This window comes from Triticum aestivum, chromosome 3D (genome assembly GCF_018294505.1).
Source record: "Triticum aestivum cultivar Chinese Spring chromosome 3D, IWGSC CS RefSeq v2.1, whole genome shotgun sequence".
Classification (NCBI taxonomy): Eukaryota; Viridiplantae; Streptophyta; class Magnoliopsida; order Poales; family Poaceae; genus Triticum; species Triticum aestivum.
In genome coordinates this window covers 611,128,465-611,142,219 of record NC_057802.1, presented here as the reverse complement: position 1 = coordinate 611,142,219, position 13,755 = coordinate 611,128,465, and the positions used below count along the sequence as shown (strand labels likewise).

At 40.9% G+C, this 13,755-nt stretch overlaps 1 protein-coding gene across 4 annotated transcripts; it reads right to left on the bottom strand.

Moving 5' to 3' along the window:
* Positions 1 to 4,654: 4,654 nt before the first annotated feature.
* On the bottom strand, positions 4,655 to 13,465 carry LOC123080968 (probable histone acetyltransferase HAC-like 3). Of its 4 annotated transcripts, none has more exons than XM_044503929.1 (17): positions 13,227 to 13,465; positions 12,308 to 12,477; positions 11,729 to 11,837; positions 11,170 to 11,407; positions 10,894 to 11,091; positions 9,817 to 10,805; positions 9,319 to 9,588; positions 8,952 to 9,227; positions 8,304 to 8,432; positions 7,873 to 8,073; positions 7,638 to 7,780; positions 7,254 to 7,551; positions 7,035 to 7,174; positions 6,593 to 6,671; positions 6,125 to 6,466; positions 5,348 to 5,568; positions 4,655 to 5,237 (listed from the first exon to the last, which is right to left on the bottom strand). In XM_044503929.1, the coding sequence occupies exons 2-17, from the start codon at positions 12,463 to 12,465 to the stop codon at positions 5,168 to 5,170; spliced, it is 3,861 nt and encodes a 1,286-aa protein (XP_044359864.1). In that variant the 5' UTR covers positions 12,466 to 12,477; positions 13,227 to 13,465; the 3' UTR covers positions 4,655 to 5,167. The 4 variants fall into 4 exon arrangements, with proteins under 4 accessions (XP_044359864.1, XP_044359862.1, XP_044359861.1 ...); XM_044503927.1 differs by having other exon boundaries at positions 10,894 to 11,094; positions 13,152 to 13,464; XM_044503926.1 differs by having other exon boundaries at positions 10,894 to 11,094; positions 13,227 to 13,464.
* Between the last annotated feature and the right edge of the window lie 290 nt (positions 13,466 to 13,755).

Genomic DNA, 13,755 nt, shown 5'->3' with positions numbered 1-13,755 from the left:
GCATGCTCTGTTTTTTCGGAATGAAGCCTTAACTTCAGCTCTATCAATTCCTTTGACACCTTTATCAAGACATTTTTGAATAATAAATACTCTGTTGGACGGATTTTGCTATGTTCGGTGGGTAAAAGTCCTCGCTAATGTTATCCGGCGAATGTCAACTGGGAGGGAGATGACAATCGAATGTTTTGTGGCAAGTAGGGGGTGTTTGGTTCAGGGATTTTTTAGTCCCAGAGACTAAAAAAAGTCCCTGGGAACCAAACGGGAGGGACTTTTTCTACAGGGACTAAAAAAAGACTCTACTAAAGAGTCTTTTTTGATTAGTCCCTGGAACTAGAAAAAGTCCTAGGACTTCTGAACCAAACACCCCCTTAGTTGGTAAAAGAAAGCAAAAGTTCTCTTCTTGCTAGAATATGCCACGTGTTTCTAAAGAAACTGTCAACCCCATAAAACTAAACTTGTCACCTATAAAATATTCATAAATGCCAGCCCCTGCCAGAAAACGTTCGCCAGCTATTGCGGTCCAAAATCTTTGGGTACTCCTTTCAGGTGAGAGGAGGACGCGAGGCCGGGCAGAAAGAGCTTTCTTTGACCTCGCCATACTAATCAGATGCTTCATTTTGCTGAATGATATCAATTACATGATGCATCAATTCAATCACCTTGGTTGTGTCCTTAAACTTATAATCATCTTAAGCAATAAGTGATTAAACCAAACTCCGACTGGATAGGATAACGAGGAGCTGGTTTCGTCGAGTAATGGCGAAGGACAAGAGAAAGGGAGCCTCCAGGTTCCCGTGGTTAGTTTTAGGTGAAGGGGGCCTTCTACAAGAAACCCTTCCCCGTCCTCTACATCGCTGGTTTTTTTTTGGAACACAGTACACACGCAGAAGCTCGTACATACGCAAACACACTCATCTGTATGAATGCATGTACGCGCACCCTACCCCTATGAGCACATTCAAGAGACTGAGCCGGCACATCATCTTGAGATTGACGAAGTCGGAACAGACGCCTCCGTAGTCGACATAAACGTCTCCTCCCACTGAACGCACATCACTGGGAGGCCTAGAATAAATCCAGAAAAATGCGAGCACCAATGTCAAGTCTGGGACATGAACTCTGATGAGCAGGGGATACCACTGTCCTCCTAACCATCCAACCACGAGTTGGTGCCTCTGCATCGTTAGTTGATAGGCGTAGAGCAATGGTATCTCTAGGGCATTTTTTCAAACAAAAGGAAAGTTCATTTTCAATACGGGACATAAAAAAAACACATCTTTTTGTAGCACCCGTGCTCATAACGTAGCTATTCCAGCACATAAGTCCGGGTTGCCCTTATTCAACCAGAATGGTAGGGTAAGTGGTAGAGGTTGCCCGCTCCGTAGCTTTCGGGCAACACTAAAATAAAGTAAATCATCCTATTTTACCGAGCTTGCCAAATATCAGAAGGGAAAGTAAAGGAGATCAAGATGCCTACCTCTGTGGATGTAAGACCGTGGATCTTTCAGTTTCGATTAAGAGGTGAATTATGATCGAAAGAACTTAGAAAAGTTCAGAGACCTTGGTCTTTCTTTGATTTGAGCTACTTGTTTCTTTTGTGTTTACATGACTAGAGACCTTGCTGTAGCTTATCCCGCCCCTCGCAGATGGCATTTTATTTCAATATTTATGTGATGGGGGGTGTACTTATAAAAAAAATTAAAATGGACATGGGGTCCATTTAATGACAGATATGAAATCTTATCTTAACCCCTACAGCCCGTAGAAAATTCAGCTCAAAATTAGACATACACATGGAGAAAAAAAAAAGACAAATCTATCATAAATAGTGTCAAAAGAAGACAAAAGCGAAAATGACACTATTCACATCTAAATTTGTCTTTTTCGTTTCTCCATGTGTGTTTTGAATTTTGATCTGAATTTTTTAGGGGTTGTCGACATATGTGTTGTGAACATCCATGATTTTTATCAGATTTTTTTGACATGTTTAAATTTGAATTTTGGAAGTTGGTATCTTGGTAGCATGTAAGGGCTGGTATCACCTCATACTTCCCCCTCGAACATGGGCATGCTAGCTGAACCTATAGATACAGTAGCTAGGAGGGCTCCTTGATTACTCTCCATAAATTGCTCACTGCTTGTGCAGCTCACATCTCACTGTCCTCTTGGCATTCCATTACATTTAGATTGTTCCTTGAGTGATTGAGTTGATGTACTTCCCATTCTCCTTGGTATGTATGAATGTATTAATAATACTATGTGTTCATAATTGCACCAGCACCGAAGAACGATGAATGTAGCATAAAAGGTACTACAGAACACAAAATGAACTACACAGCAGCATTTTTAGGGAAACCTAAACAACACAAAAGTCCTTTCGTGATCGTCATTGTCTGACTCTCATAATAACCTTAATGTCCTTTCGAGGTCACCACTTCCGAAAGGCTTCCTGCCAGAGATGTTCCACCTTACAACTAGTGTTTTATTTCAATCTTTTTGTGATGGTGGTATATTTATATAAAAAAAAACTCTACATGGGCATTGGGTCCATTCAATGTACATATATGAAATCTTATCGTAACTCCTCAACAACTACGTTTACGGTACTCGAACATGGAAATGCTAGTTGAACCTAGCTATAGATACAGTAGCTAGGAGGGCTCCTTGATTACTCTTCTTAAATTGCACACTGCTGATGCAGTTCACATCTCACTGTCCTCTTGTGGTGTTCCATTATATATTAAGATTGTTCCTTGAGTGGTTGAGTTGATCTACTCCCCATTGTGTACAATGGGCTGTCCGATCTACCCCCCCCCCCCCCCCCCCCCCCACACACACACACACACGTGAAATCACAGAAAACAAGAAAACATGCAGAATTACAATCTTCCTAGAAGTAAAACACACCTCAGACTTGTCGCTTCATTTTGTGGTGGTATGAAATAAAGAGTAGGCATAGAAAGAATTAGTCCTGCTAAAAACCTCAACCTTCCCATATCGTTTAGTAACAAGTCAAATAAAATGGAACAATGATTTTGATTAAACCATTGTTACGACACTTTTTTTTAATGTCTTCTAATTGTTTAGCATTCCGTATCGACCTGTTTGCGCCATAACAAATGTGCAACACACCACATATATGTGAGAGCTTTGTTGATGGAAAATGATTTGGCAGTTCTATGTGTTCATATATAATTGCACCAGCCCCAAAGAACGATGAATGAAGCATAAAAGGGGTACTGTAGGACACAAAATGAACTATACGGCAACATTGTTAGGGAAACCTAAACAACGCAAAAGTTCTTTCGTGATCGCCATTGTCCGGCACTCATAATAACTATAATGTCCTTTCGAGGTCACCACTTTCTGAAAGGCTTGCTGCCGGAGATGTTCCACCTTACAACTAGTGTTTTATTTCAATCTTTTTGTGATGGGTGGTATATTTATATTAAAAAAACTCTAAATGGGCATTGGGTCCATTCAATGGACATATATGAAATCTTATCTTAACTCCTCAACAACTACGTTTACGGTACTCGAACATGGAAATGCTAGTTGAACCTATAGATACAGTAGCTAGGAGGGCTCCTTGATCACTCTTCATAAATTGCACACTGCTGGTGCAGTTCACATCTCACTGTCCTCTTGTGGTGTTCCATTATATATTCAGATTGTTCCTTGAGTGGTTGAGTTCATCTACTTCCCATCCAACTACCCCCCCCCCCCCCCCCCCCCAACAACACACACACACACATGTGTTTAGAAATCACAGAATTATAATCTTCCTAGCTTCCTAGAAGTAAAACACACCTCGGAGTTGCCGCTTCGTTTTGTAGTGGTATGAAATAAAGAGTAGGCATAGAAAGAATTACTACTGCTAAAATAAAATAGAAGACATTTAGTAACAAGTCAAAACCATGGTTCCATTTTATTTGATTAAACCATTGTTACGGCACTTTTTTTAAATGTCTTCGAATTGTTTAGCATTCTATATTGACCTGTTTGTGCCAGAAACAGATGTGCAACACACCACATATAAATGAGAGCTTTGTGGATGGAAAAAGATTTGGCAGATAATGCTATGTGTTCATATATAGTTGCACCAGCGCGGAAGAACGATGAATGAAGCATAAAAGGTACTGTAGGACACAAAATGAACTATACGGCATCATTCTTAGGGAAACCTAAACAACACAAAAGTCCTTTCAAGATCACCATTGCCTGGCTCTCAAAATAACCTTAATGTCCTTTCGACGTCACCACTTTTGGAAAGGCTTCCAAATGTGTTCCGCCTTACAACTATGTTGTCAATGGCCATAAGTGGAGTCAAAGCATAGTGCAAACATGATCCAAGATGATCTTGTTGAGCACTTGTGGGCACTTCATAGCACTTGATTCTTGTGCCTTACTTGGATTATTACTTATTTGAACGCTTTTGTGCTCTTGAATTTGAATGAATTAATTTGAAAACATTGTTAAATTGCGTGCACTTAAATTATCAAGTTTAAAATTATTATGTAAGCAAATATCTACTTCAATTTTTTTTTCTAGGGAGAGTATTATTAGGTGTTCGGTTAGAGATGACCTCAGTTCCTTTCTTCTAAATAAAAAAAGGAGATTATGAACAAATGCAGATGCTACAAGCACAAGTGTATGCAGCTTGAGGGGTATCTTCTTTCTTATACACATTAATAATTGAATGAACTTGGATTTAGCCAGAGCCACAGTACAGCAGCAAGGCTGAACAAAATTATGGCCTTGTTCAATCCAATCAGGGGGTACAAAAAGAAACAATAAAACAAAATCCTCTATCCTATGTATGGCTTTGCAAGAAAGAAAACCAACTATATATACATGTCTATGTACAGACACTACTACAGAGGATGCCTGTCTGCCTATGCAAGCTTCTGCTGGTATCTCCTCCCGACGCGCTGCTGCCTTCTTCGCGCGCGCAAATTCCAGGGAATACCAGCGAAACAGTCTAACTTAACTCAGCTGCTGGTGCCTCCGCCGCCAAGTCGCCGCTATTTTATTTACTTTGCAATGCAATCCTGCTGATGTACGGCGGCAAACAGCAGCTTATTGCGTTTTCATCAACGAATCTTCCTGCTCGAGAAAAAACCACTACTTGGTAGTTCACGGCAGAGTTCATTTCGGATGGGATCCGCTAGCACTCTACGGCACAAGGTGGCCCAGCAATCATTTTGGTCTTGTCCATGAAGAATGCCTTGATGTCCCTAAAATAAAATGGAATTAAAGATATCATCAGAAACCCCGACAAAGGAAAGGAACTGCATAATATAACGAGTAATGCAAATAAGCTGGCATGAAAAGGCATGACTTTTACCTGCATCTGGGAACAGAACAGCCCCCGTCACCGCAATGTTTTGCATGAGTGAGCAGAAGTTTCCACATGAAGATACACTTCCTGCAACCTCCTCGGTTGCGGATGTCACATCGTACACCATGGAAGAACAACTTCTTCATTGTAAAACAGAGTTTGAAAGCACAACTACGTGCAGCACAGAAGCATTTTGATGCATGCACCAAAGCCTCAAGGTAGTCCTGCTTTGAAAATATCAACATCATTGGTATCAAACATTTTTTTTAAAGGACAATTAATGAACACAACCACCACACAGAAATCCAAAACAAGGAATATCTTTCATGGTTCACACTGCTTATTAAACTGGATATGCTCAAAGTCAACAAAAGATACTATCAAGACAAACAGGTGAGCATAAGCAGTAAGCACCTCCAACACAAATATGAAACAGTGACAAAAAAGTCAAGTAAAAAGTAATGGTGCAATGCACGTAAGGTCAAGAACTGATGCCACCAAAAATCATATTCCAAGAAACACAAAAAAAAAAACACTAATCATAGAAATTGTACCTGAATTAGGTGAGAGAACAAAACATGAGAGTTTTAGAATCTCCCGTGCAAATTTTAACATCCAGCCGGCGTTGTGGTGGATTGTGATAATCACGTTTGTCTAACCAAATTCTGCCTATTTTATTGTTTGTTTAATTAACTTTTCCTACTTCTGTAACTATTTTTCCACAGCACTACAAAGTAAGCCCAATGCAGAAAAGTTACGCTAGCTGAGAATTACAAAGGATACCTGTAGAGTGTAGTTTGGTAATACTTGTTGCTCCGTCTGTTTGAGTTTATGAATGTGCAATTTTTCACCGTCTTGTTTATAACATGAATCGCAAAAGTTGCAGCCGGCACAAACCAGGCACCGCCACGCAAATCGTTGATCCATGGCCTGGTGACAAGCAGAACAAGCTGAATCATGTAGATGATAAAGAATCATCATTGTTGAGTGTTTTGCCCGTCGGAGTGTATCAAACTGGTATTGATTGTCTTGACAGTGCTTCAAGAAATCGATTCTGCTGTCAAAATACTTGCTTTCCATTGTTGGATCTCCATCATCAGTCTCTGGAAGAGGTTCTTCCTCTATCTGTAGAACAGGTAGTTACTCTGGTAAGTATAATTTTCATCATACATTTAACAAATAGCAGCATGCATATTGTGCTTATTTGACCGGTGAAATGAACTAAAAGTATAGCAGGGTTTATAGCAGTACTCTTTGAAATGCATGCTTTTGTTTTGTTGTAGCTGGATGCCTGTCCTTTAGTGGAGCACTTAGCTCCTCTGCATGGCATCTACAAGGAAGAACAACCGAAACATTGTCAATAATGGATGCTATATCGATGAAATGGGTGATTATCGAGGAACAAAAACTGAGAAGTTTTAAAACAGGGGTCATGTAAGTACATTTTGCAATTTGATTGGCAGATGATCAATTCAAATTTAAAAAGAAACTGGAAGCTGATAGCTACAAGGGCCTAGGCACTAGATGATAACATGTGTGTGCAGCTATTTTTCATAAGAAAAAGGTATTCTCAGTACTGCTACCAAATTCAATGTGATCATAACTATGACAGAAGATTCATTCTACAAAAAGAAACATTATGGCAGCAGATTCTGTAGGTATAAAAAAAATAGTGATCTGAAGAAATACTTACTGGTCACAAAGATGGAAGTTTTTGCAGCAGGTACAAACCCAACTTTTACCAGACACAATAGGTTGTTGGCAATGCTTGCAAAACCGCTGCAGACAAAGCATAATGAAGTCTTCTTTCATTGTTCGCATCTTTTCTCCAAGCTATCGACAATGAAAAATATGATGTCAGTGCCAACATTATACTGAGAGGGGGATTAAAACAAGAGTAAAATTAACTAACTTTGTGCACTAGCAAGATATCCTCAAGGTTATCCTCAAGGTTTCCTTTCCTGTCATCACGTTTGGCAACACGCATGAGCCTTCCTACTTGTGGCTCTTTCTTCTGTGAGGTGTTGTCATCTTTCTTCTCAAGGAGTCTCTCTGCTTCTCCAGGCCAGAAATCATTCTCACAGTATGGCAAGCATGCTGCAGATATACTGGCCTTGCGATCACTGGTAGGTTGAAGAAAGAAGTCGTACAATGTATTACGCTCCACAACTACACCATCCTTAACAGCCTTCTTGATCAAGTTCTGGTACCTAAGAAGATTCATGAGAAAGCCCAATTAAGTCCCATAAACAAATAATTAGGTTTAAATCATAAATATCGTGTTAAATATACTGACCAGCTCCGAAGCTTGTCAGACTTGGGCATTTTTTGTGACGTGGGATGACAATACAAAACATAATCATCACGCTTTGTAGATGGGCAAGCCCATATGGAGCAGCTTACAAATCCTATTTTCTTGCAGTAATCCAAATAGCCAATCTACAAGAGAGAACCATATTAAAATAATTTCAGTTCAACATGAATTATTTAAGAAAGTTACGTAATCAGCTCAATATTTGCATTTCTCATACCAAAATCTCATGGTACACAAAGGTTCGGAGAGCTTCCCCACTTGCAGATTTGATTTCAGGCCTGAAGTACTTGACAGAATCGATATATGCAAGATAAACGTGCCTTCGATTTGGTAATGGGCTATCAGAACCATACTCTTGTACATACATGGCAAATAGACAAACATCCACACCTTCATTTTTTTGAAACAAGAGAATGGCCTGTATAGAACAAAAGGCACTAAAAGTTAGCCCTCATTATGTACTAAATATCTGAAATTACTATTAACATGGATACTGTGGAAAAAGATTGTCTAATAAAGTACTCCCTCCGTCCGGAAATACTTGTCCGAGGAATGGATGTATCTAGATGTATTTTAGTTCTAGATACATCCATTTGTATCCATTTCTACGACAACTATTTCCGGACGGAGGGAGTATCATCCAATCACCTTTGATTTGTATGGAAATTCCCCGGGATATTTCCCATCTTTAAAAAAATCCCGAAAACGTGGTTGGACTTGAAGCACTCTTGCAGCTGAAGAAACCACTCTAACAGTAAGACCTTCAACTCCTGGTACCTAAACATTGGAGCACAAAAAAGAAAATTAAAATAAGTTTACCACATAGTTGACATCAGACTGTAACACAATCCCTAATAGAGGAAAATAATATAGATCAACACTATTGTTTTCACAATTCTTCTATCGTTAAGTTGGCCATGAGTTATAATATGACATGGATCATCACATCAAATTATGTTTATTTGAATCCAATAAATTCAACCACATAACTAAGCTAGAGTACAGTTTAACAAAATAAGATCCTGAAATGCAACTAATATTACCCACCTATATATAGATACTGAACTGAAAAGTCGGCGGTAGAAGATTAGAAATTAACAATACTCGAGCTAATGTGTAAGTTCTAACATGGATCAGGAAGAGCAAGTAACTCCTGGGAAATAATAAAATAAGTCTTATAAAAGGGATGTGATAGGCCTACAGTTTGCTGTATGGTCAGTAGTTGCAGATAACTCACGGGACTTGTTTCGTATGTACTACAAGTCTACAGGATAATCACAAACATGGCACAAATACCTCTTCAATGTCTTTTCCTGAAGCTCTTGCCCTCTGCAGCCGTTCGTGCTCAAGCCGCACTGAAAGTCTCTGCTCAATATGATCACTCAGTTTAGTCCTTGGTAACTCTAATGCTCCTAGAACAGTAGGTGACTCCGGCAAAATTATATCTCCACTATCCCTCTCCTTCAATAAACATTTGGCACATGTATACTCCACCTCCTCGTCTGCAACTTTAGGGTTAAAAAGGGCACATATCTGATGCTGCCAAGCTTTGCACTTATCGCACTCAACCCACTGAAATGAGATAAGTTGAACAAAAGATGAGGAATTCGTATATATAATTTAAGATTTAAGAATAAGTAGAGAGATAAGAAAAGCACATTACCCATTCAGCCTCAGCATCTGTTTCTGCGTAATTTGATCTCTTCTGATATTTAAATTTTGCAGTACTAAGATGGTGACATTTGGCACATATTGAAGCCTTATCAATTCCATTTTCCACATGAACATAATAGGATCCGGTCGAATTTATTATTTTGAAACAGAGAGCACAGAATCGTGGAGGAGGTTCAAAAAGAATCCTCTCCATCCCACATAAATTGCACGTATTTTGGTCAGGCAAGCCTGAAGGGTGTTCTTCTGTCATCACTTGGCTCTGAAAATAAAAAGCAACTGAGTCAACGAATTTGATAGCTTGAAATAACTAAATATTATGCACTATACAGGCGATCCAGTTACCATGATAAAACAAAAACTAACACTTCTTGAGCCAAACTCTAGTCGAATAACGTAATAATTATGTTGCATATTACTCGGTGGCATAACTAAGCATCAAGTGATATTACAGTAATAGCAAACCTATGAGAACGGGCTCTGCACTCACCGGACAAATATGTTGGTTCAAACTTTTCATGTGATCTCTAAGCTCCTCAGCAGTTAGGGCATAAAGTATTGAACCCCCTCTTTTCTTCGTTGCAGTGAAGCTGGCTACTAATGATGTTTGATCCACTGAGCTAAGCTTCGAGTCCTTCATCTCGATATCACCATTTCCATAACACAACCCTTCCTTCATCTCGATGTCACCATTTCCATAACATGACAATTCCTTCATCTCAATGTCACCATTTCGATGACACAACCCTTCTTCAGCTTGCATAGCAGTCTCCGGCAATCTAATAATCTCCATGTTATTGCTAGCATTGCTGTCCAGCAAGGAACAGCCAGATGGCGACTTTGTAGGTAATGCTGTGGTTTCAGACTGTACTGTTTCAGAAGAGACATAAGTTCCATTGGCAGCAGGCTGTAGTTCCTTTGGAAACTTTGTTTTATCAGCATGGACAGGCCTGGGAGAATTGATCCTCAATCGTTTTGCCGGATGATGCTTGCCAGACGATTCATCCGAAGTAGGGGAAGTTGGCTTTGATACAGTGCTATTTGATGTCTGTTCGGCTCCCTTCACTGCCTCTCTTATAGAGATACAATTATCAGAGTCAGCAGCAATATAGCTGCATTGGTCATAACTGAATTTTGTGTTTAAAGTTGAGCATTTCTCCCTGCAGAAACATGTTTCATCCATTTGCATGCATCCTTCAAGTCCGCATTCTCTCTTGATGTCAGTGCGAATTTTAGATTGGTCATGGATATACAAGTCGTGGCATCCGGCTGTGATATTTGACTGATTTGATTCCTCTACTGGGTGGCTCCGCGTATACAATACTTTCCCGCATTCTCTGTATTGCAGAGACGATGATACTTGGCCAGCGGAATATCTGTTGTTATTTGTAGAATTTGCGGTTCGATCACACATCGCAGACACAGAACTGGAACTACCCGATGTCGATGGTTGTTGACTATCAACTTGATGAACATCGCCTGGCACAATTTGGTCATAATGTTTATGATGCAAAATAGCTTAAGCTCAGTTTCATACATAAGTCATGGTATAAGTAAAACAACTAACCTGGGAAATGGTATTTTGTATGGCCAGTTCGCACTCCACCACTGAAATCTCCAGCAATACAGGGACTGCATTTTGGTAGTGATGACACACATGGTCCGGCAGTGGCGTTTGCTAAGCTTTCAGGCCCCTGTTTAATCTTATCAGCCGATGAATGAACAAAGCTGGCAGCAGCTTCATGGTGACTGGTTGGTGCAAATCCTACTAAAATCAATCCGAAGTTAAAATACTGAAGTTGTACTGTGAGGTCAAGAAAGAAAACTAATAATCTTAACTCACCCTGAGAATATAAGACATTATGTGATATGTCTCTAGCAGGCAGGGGGGGATTAACAGAACCAGGTACAGCTCTACCATTCTGTATACTTGAATCTGTTACTTCTATCCCAGGCTGTTCTGAGTGTGATGTCGGTAAAGATGCTGAAGAAGCCAAAGCATATCTACTGTTGCCAAATGATCCACGACTGAGAAGAGCATTCAGCCTAACTTCTAAAGTCTCAAAATCCATGTAGTCGATCTGAGAGAAAAGAACTAGGTGTTAGCAAATAACAAGTCATTCAGAATTGTAATAATATAATTTAATAAATGGTAGAATTCCATGAATATATCACATAATCTAACAGTAAACAGTACCATGAACGAAAAACAAAACAAAATACAAGAATAGCTCAAACTTTGACAATAAGTTTATGTTCAGTATACAACATAAAAGATAACAAATGAAAATGATGTAACAGAGAGCAGAAATAACTCCAAACAAAGCACAACGAGTGAGGCCAGCCACGATTATAGTGAAACAGAGGGAAGAGTTATATTTGCTACGCCAAGTAAAACAAACCTTTGATTCTGCATCCTTATAAAGCTGCTCATCAATACTTTTTGAAACTGCCAGAAGATATCGTGGGTGCAGGTTATAGAATTGCTCCCTTCCTTTCAGGTAGGTTACACTGGATAGATAAAGAGATCAGGATGTAACGTTGAGATAGGAAATATATCAATGATAAATTAGTGAGAAAGATAGAACCACTTCATTTTCTTACCACTTCTAATATCATCTGAATTATCAACTATGCATGGGTTTCAAACAATAAAGCACAGACGGTAGTCATACATCATAGTATGGCAAACATATTTTGCACGGATGTATATGGCTGAAGTTAAATAGTGACAATTCACTTTGCCCAAAATTTAGAAGTTTCTCCTAATACTATTTACTATATTTTACATGTAGAAAAAGACCACGCCATTGCAATCGTCCTCGAGAACAGCACAACAATGCATACTACAGGAATATGAACAATGCGATAAACATGGGTACTACATGCAGTAAAATAGCTAAAACAAGGGACACCGAATGTAAGCAATGCTATCATAATGAACCAGCACTGCTTTCGATATCGGTGGTTTGAGTACTTACATTTTATGCTTGATAACGAGTCGGACCGGGGAAGTATCTGAATCCATATTATCCAGCTGAAGAATTTGCACTGCAGTCTCGTGTGTATAACGTTTCTGGACAGGCAAGCCACTCGGCGCATACTGCTGCTGGATCCCTTGCAGGGCCTGCGCCATCATCCTCCTAAATCACTGGAAATCCACATGTTTATAAGTTAGTAACAGTCTGATCAGCAGCTACAACCACCCCATATAATAATAGATGTCCAGGGCCAAATGGTAATGAACAAGAACGGGCAAGCAACTAATGTGAAGCGGCATTCAGAAAAATCACGCCACAAGCAAAAGCTCCATTTTTGCAAGTAAAAAACTAAACACGCCAACCAGCGGACCCCGCATGAATGACCAACAGCAAGCACATAAACTCTAGCCTTGTGCTGAAGTGTGTTTTGTAACCAGTAAATCAACCATGACTAACACGTCGTTCATTGGTTAAGAAGGAAAATGAAGGATCTTGAAGGATGCATCGATACACTAAGACCATCATTGCAAGGATTTTGAAGGATACAGCTACATTGCATGCAAGAACGATCCACCAGGCTATCAGCGTTAGACGATAATCAAATGTAATTACACTAACAGTAAGGTCGCCACTGGGATTAATCCATGTCTGGCATATCAAATGGCATCTCAACACTGATGGACATTGCAGGCGGCAGCGGCCAGTCAAGAACAAGCACAACATAGGTTCGGCTAAGACAAAAGAAAGAAGGGTACATACAGATTATTCTTATTATTTATATTTTCTACTAAATGAGATGAGAAAACAGACAATAACGATTCGGTCAGGGACGCCACCGGCTCACCAGACCCGACGCGTACGGGACCCCCGGGGGGCGGGGGGCGGATCAGGGCCGGGGGAGGAGGGGGCGGGGGCTTACTGGGGAGGAGGAGGCCGCCGGGAGGACCTGCCGCCGCCGCCGCCGCGCCCTCGGCCCGCCCGCGCTGTGGCGCTGTGGCGCCGCTACTACCTCGACTCCTCCGACTCGCCTCGCTCGCGCTGCCGCGGCTCCGTCGACTCGCCGGCGTGGCCTGGCCTGGCTAGGGTTAGGGTTTCCGGTGGGTTGCGACGGGTTGGTGGTGGTGGACGGGGGGTGGGGTGGGGGAGACTTCTGAGTTCTGAATCTGAACCGCGCGGATCGATCGAGCGAGCAGGTTTGTTCGGGCCGGTCCAGGCCAAAATACACGGGTGGATAATGATCATCATCGGATCGGACGGTTCTGGGTTTTCAGATCGCCTTCCCGGCCCTGACTGGATTCGGACTCCGGCCTGCCCGCCCTTCGAGCCTCGGTCCCGGTGACCCAGCCCAAAAACACTGCCCAGGCCCGGCCAGGGCCTTGTTCATATACATCATATCATCCTAAGGCCCTTCCCAATGCTCCACCCCGTGTACACCTGCTAAGAATGTC

Bases quoted from the DNA above. Each gene is read 5' to 3' on its own strand.
- LOC123080968 (XM_044503927.1), bottom strand. From the start codon at position 12,465: ATGATGGCGCAGGCCCTGCAAGGGATCCAGCAGCAGTATGCGCCGAGT. The intron at 9,589-9,816 runs GTGAGTGCAGAG...TTTTATTTTCAG, and splicing joins TGAACCAACATATTTGTCCG to AGCCAAGTGATGACAGAAGA. The intron at 5,238-5,347 runs GTAAAAGTCATG...ATTTTATTTTAG, and splicing joins TGTTCTGTTCCCAGATGCAG to GGACATCAAGGCATTCTTCA.